At 38.4% G+C, this 12,852-nt stretch overlaps 1 protein-coding gene and 1 pseudogene across 2 annotated transcripts in view; both read left to right on the top strand.

The window, feature by feature from the left end:
• The window catches only part of LOC111254001 (O-acyltransferase like protein-like), a 51,647-nt gene extending 45,976 nt beyond the window's left edge, over window positions 1–5,671 (top strand). The window contains exons 13-16 of one of the 2 annotated variants that reach the window (XM_022814396.2): window positions 38–158; window positions 2,060–2,243; window positions 2,467–2,564; window positions 4,308–5,671. In XM_022814396.2, coding sequence (XP_022670131.1) covers window positions 38–158; window positions 2,060–2,243; window positions 2,467–2,564; window positions 4,308–4,550 — 646 coding nt within the window. In that variant the 3' untranslated portion in view covers window positions 4,551–5,671. Of the gene's footprint in view, window positions 1–37; window positions 159–2,059; window positions 2,244–2,466; window positions 2,610–4,307 lie in introns of both variants that reach the window. The other variant, XM_022814395.2, reaches the window with a different exon arrangement.
• Window positions 5,672–5,809: 138 nt separating this feature from the next.
• Window positions 5,810–7,760, top strand: LOC111254003 (V-type proton ATPase 16 kDa proteolipid subunit c pseudogene; annotated as a pseudogene).
• The last annotated feature ends 5,092 nt before the right edge of the window (window positions 7,761–12,852 follow it).

Here is a 12,852-nt window from a genome sequence, read left to right as displayed (position 1 = left end):
AAACAATGAAATAAGGAACCAACATTGTCTCTTCCAGTATGTTAGTGGAGATCTGCTCAAAAGTCTACCAGAAACCTTACAATCATGTCGGCCCGTTCTGTGTGGGCATTCTGCTCGGATATGCCATCCGCAAGCACCGAAACATGTACATCTCAAAGGTTTGTATGTACGATTTAATGTGTATAGCGTAAAAATGGTTAACTGAATTTTGCCCGAAAGTTAAGACCTTATGAAACGACAGTGCAGAATGGACTCGTTCTAACTACTACGTTGTACACGAAGTTATCTATCAGAAATTTATTATGAACAGAACGATTACTCAGTATAGTTTATTGAGAGCCATTTGAAAGTTTTCTCACCTACCAATTTATCCGTAATTGTCTGTCTTGCTAAAAGAAATTGCTATGTACCAAGAATACGCCTCCTAGTTCAAAGATAAAGTAATAAACGTCTTTCGTTTTAAATCCTTTGTATTTTTTTTTTTGGGAGGCTATTTGGTGTAGCCGATTCAGCTACATAAATGTCTTTTACATAGCCGTGAGCAAATTAATGATTTTTTAGTATATATATCCTTGCATTTCGCAGCTATCATGAAAACAGCGGTCTCTAGTCCTTAGATCAGTTCCCACTACCTTAGCGGTTAGAATGTTGTCCTCCTATTTATGGTCTACGTTATGTAACGTAACAAATCGCTACCCTGCATAAATAACATCTAGCTGAGGATACCCATTAAACTTGTTAACGTATTCATTGATTTCATTCACATGATCGATAGTGGGCGTATAAACTAGACGCCACCCGATACCATTCTGTTATTTTTTCCATTTACCCTAAGTAATTTTTTCGAGTTCTATATCCACGGAGTTTTATATATACGGTTGAGCATTTCTCCTGATGGCCGGCTTTTTTCAATACGAAACAAAATACGCTTACGTATGGGTTCGAATTTAGACCAACCCTTGCACTATCATGAAGACCCTTATGCAACCCGAAGCAAGTTTAGACCTGTTTATCTGAACTTTTTCTTAAGCCTATATTCAATTCTTCGATTCGCATGCTTCGTAAACGTGCCTTTCGAATCTTTCTGTTTCCTACGACCGGTAGCTCTGCAACAATAATTATGCGCTCTAATTGAATAGAAGCCTTCAGTATACCACTATTGACCTATATCTTGTTTGCGGTTATCCCGCTATATCAAAACGGAGCTAATTTTAGCTGTTAAAATTTTGTGTAAAGATCGAGTCCTTTGAGAAAACAGGTAATATGAATAATCGTTCTTTTTAAAAAATGTAATTTTTTCTCCATTACGTTTGGTAGATAGTTAACTGCAGCTGAGGCAACTGCTCGAAACAAAACTTTTCGTTATTTACGTTAGTGTCTATGAGGAATTTTTCGATACTTTCAGCGCGAACCCAATTTCCGTCAAAGCTGGTTAAACGTTGAAGGTAGTTTTCAACCTTGATGGGAGCTGGTAAGGTGCGAAGCAGTTGATGATCTTCGCTTAAATTCCAAAAAATGACGCACCGCTTCTCGCCATGATGAGTTAGAAAAAAAGAACAGGTTTTCCTTTGATATTAAGAACAGCAGATTAACTCATTCAAATAATACGGCAAAGTTTATCCGAATTCCACATGCACGAAATACGCTATATCTGCAACTAATGACTGAAGATCTCAGTGTCGGCTATGGTTCAATTAGGCCATATCGAAGCCTACTACTTTTCCTGTAATGCTTTCACCACTTTTTACTGAAAATAGGTTACACAGCCTTTTGTCGCAATACCTAGTGTGATTTTGTCCTGTATTTGAATTCCACGCCTGTGCAGCACCTTTACGCGCATCCTAATCTCAGCGTGCAGCTCTACCACCATCGAAGCTATTTAATTAGTCATTGACCTTGCTGTTAGTCAATACTTGGGACAAATCAAGGGTCTGAAGTAATTTCTTAAAAAACACATGCAAAATACCTCTGGCAAAAATATTTTTTATATTTTCCACGACAATAAAATTCTCTTATATCATTCATCTTTTCGACCGTGGACATTGCTCGGTCTGTTCAGTGGACCCAGTTTGTCTTATGGACGACTTCAGCCATCAGCTGTACTGCGATTCTCGTAGTGGCATACCCGTGGAATCAACGATTGCCTCCACAACCTGTGGCAACGGTCTATGCTGCAACTCACCGAGTCATATGGAGCCTCGGAATCTCCTGGCTAATCTTTGCCTGCATCTCCGGAAAAGGAGGTAACAGAAAAAACACTACGAGAAACAATTCACATTCAATTGAGTAATGAGTTCATCCTGAACAAAAGAATTACGTGTCTCATACTAGGTCATACTTTCTTTGAAAGAGATCATATGAAATATTCCAGCATCTATTTATAGAGTGTTATTAAACACGAGCATTAGAAAGGCGGTTTTTTTATTCGGGATTCTACTAAACGACTTCGCAATTGTTTGTTTATAGGTCCTGTGGCGGCTGTTCTTTCGTGGGGAGGCTTCGGAGTGCTTGGTCGACTAGCCTATCTGGGCTATCTCATCCACCCATTATTGATCCTGTATCAGGTAGCAACAACTCGAAGCCTTATCTACTATTCCCATTACGATAAGGTAAAATATCCTTCCGTTGTTATTGACACATTATTTATTACTCGCATGTGCGTTGCGTATCAATCCAGGATTTAATCATCGTGTCGGCCAGGTCACTACGGCCGCCTAATACATATATATTCATTTGATATATCAAGTTTTCAAGAACGTATTGGCTGTTTTTTAGCTCGAAACTGAAGCGGATATTCGTTATGTCATTGTAAAACAAATATGCGCTATTTTTATCTACTACTATTTACTACTTTTTTTTTTGTTTTTCTTATACTACCAGAGTCTCATTGCTGTAGTAGGGAGTTTACGAACGAGAGATTATGACAAGTGATTTTTGCGCTCATTCATTGAAACTATGTTAACACGATTAAGGAGGTTCCGCAAAGACCGAAACATGTAGTAGTCTCATAGTGTGGGGTCGAACTATGTAGAAAGCGGATGCATTAAAGTTTCCTTGTCATGTTCTCTCAATTATTTTCGAATAGGTAAATATGTGTATGATGTGGCACTGTCGTAATGCCCACTAGTTCCAATCTGTTTTTAAATGCTTTGTTGAATTGTTAATTGTTGACAACAGAGGTCCGAATCAATTGTTTTGCCAGGCGGCAGCAATTCATAATGCACGATTGCTTTTGAATCCATCATACATAACGTCACGTTCTTTGTCGTCAGTTTGGGCTTTGTCACAGACTCCGGGGTACATTTTTTCGCCCTCTATTGTCGTGTGATCCACTTTTCACAACCCGTAATCAATCGCTTTAGAAATGGCTCTATTTCATTGCGGTCCTGTAGAATTTCGAAGATAACTTACGATCGAATAAATCCTTTTCCTATCAATTCGTATGGCACTCTAACGTTAAACTTTCTACCCAGCTTCTTTCAAGTTTTTTAAAGTTATTTGGAAGTAGATATATAACTTCTTGGCAGTACCATAGCAACTTATGTAAAGGTTTTACTCAACACTCACAATCATGTCATCAACTTCTTCCGTAATCGGTTAACCTCTACAAGAAACACATTTTACATCGAAATTTCCAGATAGCGATAGAATTATCTCAACGCATAAGTTTAATCATAATTAGGACATTTTTTTCTCAGCTTGGTAGCATTTTTATATTTAGCCTAATAAAAATAGAAAATATAGCGAGTTTTTGCATAAATTTTACTCCTCTCTAAGGCACTCGAACTATTTCAGCGTATTCGGTATTGCGGAATCTCAGCTTTAAGACGACCTCAAGGCTGCTTTTTCGAAGTTGTGTTGGCGCAATTTCAAAGCTATCTAGCTAACAAAATGGTTATCGATAACCTAACAGTGACTTTTGTTTATGTATAACACATTGATCTCTCTCGAATGTAAACGTTTGAATAAGTTGTTCGTCTAGCATTAAGACGTCTAGCTTAGGTCGGCCGTACAACTAGCACCATTACCTGGGGGTTCTTGGTTCTTGACTTATTTCTCTGTCGGCCATCAGTGGGACAACTTGGGCGACCTAAAACTGTAATTTAAAATCGTTCAAGCCACCCAATCTCATAGTTTCGATTGTACCATCCATCCTCTCACGATCTTTGCTATACAAACACTCAATTGTACGTAAAAAAATTCCCTTTACTTTTTCTTTTTTAATTTCTCATTTTTTGTAGTTATCTATTCATTTTGTTCAAATAAAAATAATTCTATGTAATTTGATATAATGATTACAATTTCAGCTCTACTCGTTCTGCGGCCATCTCGTCGTAACCTTAGCGTTGTCTACATGTTTATACGTTTTTGTTGAAGGGCCATGTCTGCGAATTGCCAATGAATTTCTTAAACAGCAACGAACCATTCCAAATGTGTCTATGACTGAAACGCATCACCGCCATGATATGGGAGGCATCAACAATGTTACCAGACTGACCAAGGACTGCGTACCCAATCATTACACGACGAGAAATTCGTGCAAGCTATAGAGCTTTCACAGTTTCTAGGAATAGAACTAAAGTATGCAACTCCAGACATTTCATGTGTATGCCTAAATACCAGAATCCTAGAAGAAGCGTTCCTCCTGTAGTGGAGCGCTAATGCAAAACGGGCCCTTGTCAGCGTTAGGCTGTTTGCAATAACACGAACCAGTTCGTAACTTACGATTAAGTAACTGTCTAACACGAAAGATTCACAAGACAATACTCACAAGCTGTACCAGTGAGGTTTCGCAGCAGGTTTTCGCAAAAAAAAAGCAAGAGGCATGCACTTTGTAATATTGACACATTTTGCGCGACGTCAAGCTATCGTCCCTGACGATGGCCTGCTACCAGGAAAAATCATTACGGTTACAGCGCACTGGGCACTCCATACATACACCCTCGATTGCGTTAATGACTCATATTGGCTGATACGTGATTATTATAGACCAACAGTCAGTCTCTACCGTAACTGCCTCACGTTGTTGTTTTGTTTGCTCAGTGTCTAAATAGATTCATTGCATACTCATCGAAGTAACGGATTTGAGGATTTATATAGGTAGAATGACGTAAACAGGCGGCGGCAAATGTAAGTTTCTAGTCGTGACAGGAATAAGGTAAAGGTTGACAAAAGGTAGATTTACAGTTTATAGTATAGAGTTTTCAAGTGTGATCTAATTATTAATTTTCCAATTTGCTTACCTAAGCTTGTCCGAACTGCAAACCTATTTTGCCCCATAGCTCACCCCCATCCGGTAGTCTAATCTACCGTGCACGCTGAGGCATTTCCATGTATCCACATTATTTCACGACTCTCGTGTACAATTGTGAACCTCGTTCTAGGTTACGTGTATCAATTATGTCTACATTATATACTGCTCGTATTTTGGAATTTTGTTGTGCATGAAGCGATTGTGTATCACCGTTGGCAAGAAGGGATAATACTATATGATACTTTACGTCGATACGTACCATAGAAAGCGTTTCGTGAAAAGAACATGAAAATTTCTCATTACTAAAAAGTTCCTTTCTGTTGTTTGATTTTATACACACATTCGCTTGGGCCAGTTGGGTAAGTTATACATTATGAGATAAATAAAGATAAGTAAAAATATTTGGGACCTCGTTAATATTGAGTTGTTTTTTAGGCCTCGATTTTTCAGTCAGCACTAAGAAGCGCGCTTCTAGCTGATCTGGCACAACGATTCAGCACTGATTCTTCATCCCTTGCAACTGGATTGACAGATAATCGTGCACTTCAGTAAATATAGGGTTTACCGTTCAAAGTCCTGGCTTGATTAGGGTATTCGGCAATTATGGTCAAAAAATCGTGCACACTAATAACATTATGCATACACTCTAACACATCGGCATTTATTGATTTTGCTTTATGTTTTATACTGGTACGCTGACCTACCTTCCAACTTATCGCCCCAACGCTTCGTTATTTCTTCGTCACAGACTTACAAAAAAGGAGGTGTGACGACTGTTTTGTTCAAGCTAACTGCGTCAGGGCTTCCACCAGATCGACTATAATCGGCTTCGAGTATCAGCTGCTAATGCAGTCTGCACAGATCAGCTTCAGTCAACTGCGAGCGTCGGAAATTTTTACCTGCGGCAAATCTTGCCAGTTCCCTAGTTTCACTGGCTAGTTCTTGGCCTTGTGTAACAGCATCTTATGCGCCGATGTCTGCAAACGTCTGAGTGTTCGCCTTCAGATACTTAGTAGAATTCGTGCATGACCCCGATACCTCGAAAACTCATAGTTCGCGAAGTCAGAGAAGGGAGCAAAGATGAGCGACGATCAAAGTCCTCCGTACGCGGTCTTCTTCGGAGTGATAGGTGCTGCAGCGGCTATCGTCTTTTCGTCACTTGGGGCGGCGTATGGCACAGCCAAGGCTGGCACAGGAATTGCAGCGATGGCAGTCATGAGGCCGGATCTCATCATGAAGTCGATCATTCCTGTTGTTATGGCGGGTATCCTCGCCATCTACGGTCTCGTAGTCGCCGTCCTAATCGCAAACGCAATAAAAGAACATTACAAGCTCTATACAGGGTTCATGCATCTTGGCGCAGGTTTGGCTGTAGGTCTTTGCAGTATGGCTGCAGGTATTGTAATCGGAATTGTTGGTGACTGTGGAGTGCGAGCCATGGTTCATCAACCGCGAATGTTTCTCGGAATGATGATTATCTTGGTTTTTGCGGAGGTACTTGGTGTCTACGGGGTCATTGTGGCTGTGACGATGTATTCCAAGTAGTGAAGTCGCCTGTTATAAGATTCGGTCTCAGAGCCCACCAGAGAGGGCATTCGCTGGGAAGAGTGTTCCTATAACAGACGATTCCGGAGGCGGAGAAAATCTAGGCGTAAATATCTGTAAATGGGACAGACCATCACAGAACTGAGCTTAAGTAACATTTACCTTATATTGTTCTTGTACAATCTGTTGAACTAGCAATGTCTTCATTAATAAAGCATTTTTTGTGTATATGCTAACGATACATTTAGGTAAAATACTTTATTTGTATTCTTCGGGTTTTTTCTTGTTGCAAGTGGCTTCTACGTAAAGAAATTGTTCTATTAAAGAAATTGAAGTTCCCTGTAGTTTCTACGCACAGTTTAATCAGTTGGCTATAACTCATTGAATGAAAAATGCGCTTGAACTTCGAGCAGCATGAAGATCCCTAATTTTTGCAACAGGATAATACCACATAAACGACACGTTCATAGCTATTGTAGGAACTGTTTTCGGAAACTCAAACAAAAATATTGTCTATTTTTGTTTGAGTTTCTTTTACATTATTATGGCACATTGTTGTTGTTTACCTTGTGATACAAAAAGGTAACGCACTTCTATTCACGTGTTTTCAAATCAAAAGGAGCAAAACGTACTATGGGACTGTATTTTCAATTACTGAGCAGGTAGGCACGTACTGAGTTAGATGTACATTTTATTAGGTGCTGTGTAGATCGTAAATGCAATAGAGACACCATTTCAGTGCGATATTCTAAAATACAGTGAAAACTGTAACAGTGTTCTATAATTGATACAGCTGGCTCATCTGGGATATAATAGTAAATAAACTTGAGACGTGAACTCTTATACGGCTTGCTATATCTGCTAAAATATGCAGTACGCTTGGCTAAGAATGCAAAATACATATTGTATAATTTCTAAGGACTTATTCATGTCGCCGGAAATGTCAGATGTTTAGAAACTTGGGGAATTTTTCAAATTTGCTGCGTTCGTCTCTGCATTTGTATAATTTTGCTGCATAATCACTTGCAACAAGGTTACAGATTCGAAAACACTTTAATATTTATTGAGTGAAAATTATATCCTATATGACTCACAATTTTGATTTCGATTCTATCGAAACACACGCTTTCCAGGCTTCAAACACGACGTTACCGACTTAGTCGACGACTGAGAAAAGGTAGAGCCACCGGTCAAAAGCGAAGAAGCTCAAAATTGTCCAATGTACGAGTTAGTATAACAGTTTTCAAAAGTTCACTTTATAGTTGCAAACAGTCTTGGATGGTAATCTTTTTATATGCGACAAAACAACTTTAATATATAGTAGAACAAGGTATTGAATATGCATTACTTTAGAACTTTTTGACCCTCCGCCCGTTACCGCATACAAGCAGAGGTAGGTCTTACCGTGCTTTCACGGTCTAGAGGTTTTTGGTTGAAGCCGGAAAGCAGACAACAACCAAACGCAGCACTTTTTGCTGGCTGTTCAGCGGGGCAATATGTGCTACGGACAATGGCCATCTTTCTCTGCAAAAGTTAGAGCGCTTTGAAGCCTTCAATATCTCGTTGTAACATGCTATAGGGAAATATTTTCAACTATCAAATTTAAGATATTATAATAAATATTGTGCGCTATTCAAGATATGCGGTTCGCGGTCTATAGTCACCTTTGCACCAGAACTGTCTGCAGTTAGATCCGAACAGAATCTACTAACACCTAAAACGAGTAGAGCTTTGTCCATCTAAAAGGCTGCTTCAAATGACGAGATGCTCCACAGTAGCTCAATTTATAGTTTGCTTTTGAACATTGTTTACGTCAGTCTAGAATTAGGCAAAGTCAGAAGAAGATGCTTATTATCATTCTGCAGACTAAGTCCTCACGGGTTACCCACATTCGTCACCAACACAGTTTCACGCGCTGGACAAGAGGGAGAAAAAGCAGCATTTGTGCAGCGAACGTGGCTGCAGTCCATACAACAGAGTCGCTGTGCTTGAGCCAATTCGATCACGGCAACGGACACCATCTCATACATCGCCACGAGTATTAGGTATACATCAAAGCGTTTTTTCTGCTTCCATAAAGCATTATGACTCTATTGAAAGAGACATTATTGTGACGACTTCTGAAACATATCGACTAGACTAAGTTGAGTGGTCACGACAAGACTGCAACCGCGATGATTATCATGGAGATTATATATGTGATTAAATATGCTTAAAGCAATACTGCTTTAGAGCTGCTTAGAGTTTGTGTTTGAATGGCAGATTAGAACCCGAAATTGACTTGATTCATATTCAGATCAATGTGGCTTTGAAATTCCCTTTTATTGGAAATCGGCAAAGAATGGTTTCGCGCATCAGTACGACGTTCTTACAGTTCATTTTGAAAGAAATCGAATTTTGACTGACCACCAAAGGCAAATCTATGTGTGCTTTCAAACACCTGCAATATAGTCACGATTAACCGTGTAACACGATGGAATCTCTATCCCGAGTCTATCCCAATCTGAGATTCTAGTATGCACCAAATTATGGAACTAAGGATGTTAACAACACTCTTTCGAAAAACTGTTAGAAAAAGAGGGTAAATGTTTAATTAAAGTCAATGAGAGTGCGTAGTTTTGGCCCTATTAAACAAATTAGCTTGCCTGTTGAGTCCAAAAAACATGCGCAACAGCGCTTAGTACCGCACGATTATGTTTTATACAGAATCCGAAGCGGATGGAGGCTAAATGGAGTAGTAAATATGCCTCGCTATTATATTAAATATTTCCTTGTTCTTGCTTGTCATCGTATCAAATAGTGAAATTTCTGTTACACCATCAAGGATGCAAAGCTACATCAAGCAAACAAAGTCGAACAGATACGTTCACTAGTAGAACTCAAACTTTACTCCACACAATTTCTAGTTTATATTTTGACCCAGAGTTAACGAGGCCTAACGAGAGCAACATTTTACAGTTAACAACTATCTTTATGGCGACTTTAGTGTTTCTGATCGAATTTTGTGTGTTCACTTTACCCACAGTAGAAAAAGCCTTTCCCACAACAAAATTCGACACGCTCAAAATACCTTCAATGTTTGTAGCATAAAGAATGCAGATTTCGTAAATCTTAACAATCTGAATGTGTAGTAAATGTGCATGTATAAGGCAGATAAATAGTAGATTACTAGGGAATCATAAAAATTAATTTAAAGAAAACTTATTTTCTTACTTGAAACTTACTTGAAAAAGTATTTTATAAAAGTATCAAGACTTTTTTTTACCATATGCACCATCAGAAACGTTATTTACGCTATAAACAGATTTTGTTGACTCAATGAATACTGCTACACCAAAGTGTTATATATGCATTACTATTTTGTTGAAGCAGAAACTATACCCACGTTGAAGTAGTACTTTCTCGTATTGTACAATACTTGCTCCGCGAATATTTGAAAAGAGCGTTGATACATTACGTTTAATTTTTTTGTATCTATATGAAACTTGGAGATAATTTTTTTTATATGTTCTATTAATCCTTTTACTAAGTTGTAGAAAACTCATATTAGTTTGAATCACTGTAAATGAATCCAGTGCTTTGATCGTTGACAGTTGTAGCGGATCTACACAAAAAAGGTGTCAGTAAACCCCTTAAATCTGCGGCAAAATTAAAGGCCTCGGTATAATTCTAGAGTACAGATCCTCTCTGAATTACTAGGAATATCGGAACCTGGTAACAAGTGAAACGAGCACCTTAGTTGGTGGTATAAGTATTTTGTGTGGTGAAATCTGGTAGAACCTCATTACGAGTAGGAACGCTGAAACGCAACTGCCGCTAGAACTGGTTTCAATTTTTTTTATAATTTTTTACATTTTCCTAAAAATGTTGAATATGCAAGGATGAACGAAAAATAACTGATTAGTTTAGACAAAGCTAGCAAAACACGAACGCATATTTGGTTTCAAGACATAGTATCCTTTATCGTTGATTTCGTTTGACGTAAGGGCATGCCACTAGCTATCCTGGATACCAAAGAGATGCGATATGACACGACACCACATGACCAGATGTGTATCAAAATGTAGAACTTACCTAGACAATTGAGAATTACCGCTTATTGTTGCGGCGTTTATGTTCATATTTTGAGTGGCAGATAAGCAAACAATTATAATTAATTTCAACTAAAGGCGACATCGTGCGACGACTAAGTAGACAATTATAATTTTTGTTTGAAACGAAAGATGCCGTTGTATAAGCTTGGTTGCGTGTTCAACAGGCTATAAATATATTAGTCCGCTCAGCACAGACTTGTTCTAAGCAGACTCAATAAGCTGAATTGTTTCTTTGTCTCTTTTTTAAGTCCATATTGCATTTCTTCATTTTATCACACATTCTGTAAGGCATTTGTCAATAGCGAAATAATTTCTGGTTTTTAATAAAAAGAAGATTAACGTGTTTGCTCATAAATCAGATTGTAGAGAACTGCGCCTCTATTACTGACCCAAGTTTTAATGATCAGCTGCTTATGGATATCAGTTACGCAGGATAAATCTTTGTCGCGCTAGTACACGGGTAGTGTATTGCTTTGCAAGATTGACACCGCATTGGGACGGAGACATGTCATTACTTTAAATCGAGTGACAGGATTTTCAATTTCCGTCTACACAGTGTGAACTATTTTTTGCTATCGCAATGATACAATCGAGCCGTACAATTTCGGAATGGAACAATAGATTGGCGGAAGAGGTGCTGCCGACTGTACTAGAAACTGGACGAACATATTTTTTATTCATGACCCGGCTTTGTCAACCGATTCCTCAAACAGGATTTTCATCCGACATTGCATACGGGATTTTTACAGCGGAGAGTGCAAGCCTTCTTACATTTACTTACAGGCTTTCTCGTCTCAGCTCCATCGACAGCATTAACAACAATCGCGGACAGGGCTTCACAAATCCCAGGCGTTAGCAATGCAAGGCCACGAATGTTCTCTTCTTTCCATACGTTGATAACACTTATCCTAGGCTTACAAGAACAATGTTTTTCTAGGAGAAGTCGAGATTCAATTCACAATGCAAATCGTCTTGGGCATTACAATTTTACGAAGTATAAGCCGTGCCTATCTTACGGGACTCATTAAATGTACAAACTATGATATAACACAACTTACATAGAAAACGGTATGTTATCAGGATCCGAATTTTTAGCTAGTCTATGCCCGGCTTAGTTATGTTTTTGGTAAAAAGAGAGATGGATAGTTATATACATTGGCCGCGCGTGTCAAAATTAATATCGTTTTAAATGTAAATCGACCGCAAATATTCTTCACTGGATGCATTTAGCACTTGGAGAATATACTAAGTTAGTTTTATTAACCTACTCACTTATCATTATTCAAAATATTTTACAACACAGAAAAACATTGTTATGCAGATGGGACATGGGGACTGGGCTGAAAATACCGATTTTATTACAATTATTATTGTTGTTACTATTATTTGCTGGAATTAGATTTCCCGGTTTGTTCATATAGTAGTTGAGGATTGGTATATTTTTAAAAAGTTTACAACATGACATAATGCACATAGTTAGACGGTACAACACGGAGTGATATTAGACTTCTGAGGAGCCCGAAGAAATACGAAGTGGCTCCAGGTAATAGCTTAAGTTTAAGTGAGTGGAGGACTTTCAACACCAACCAAACGCCTTGGACGTGAGGTTTTGTTTGCGTCCTAATATTCATTTCTCAATTTTTAAAGAAATTCTCAAGCTTCAAAAATACTGGCAAATACTTCCGAACCAGTATTAAAGCTTTCCCACGTATTTTCCTTCACGCTGTGCCACACATTTTTGAAACAACAGTAGTAAACTTTCTTTCGTACCTGCTTGCATATCTTCCTCTCCGTTTCGATTCCTTTAGGTTTCTTACGTACCTAGCTGAGGTTTAACTAATTTACCATAACACACCATACCTTTCCATTTGCTGAGGTTTACAGAATAGACTTCACCAATATTAAATGCAACTTATTTATAAAAAACAAATAACAAACCAAGAACAGTTCTCAGAACCG

Source organism: Varroa destructor, unplaced genomic scaffold, assembly GCF_002443255.2.
Source record: "Varroa destructor unplaced genomic scaffold, Vdes_3.0 BEIS01000007.1, whole genome shotgun sequence".
In the NCBI taxonomy this organism is placed as follows: Eukaryota; Metazoa; Arthropoda; class Arachnida; order Mesostigmata; family Varroidae; genus Varroa; species Varroa destructor.
Note: the sequence above shows the minus strand (reverse complement) of the source record. Positions and strands in the feature narration are given on the sequence as shown.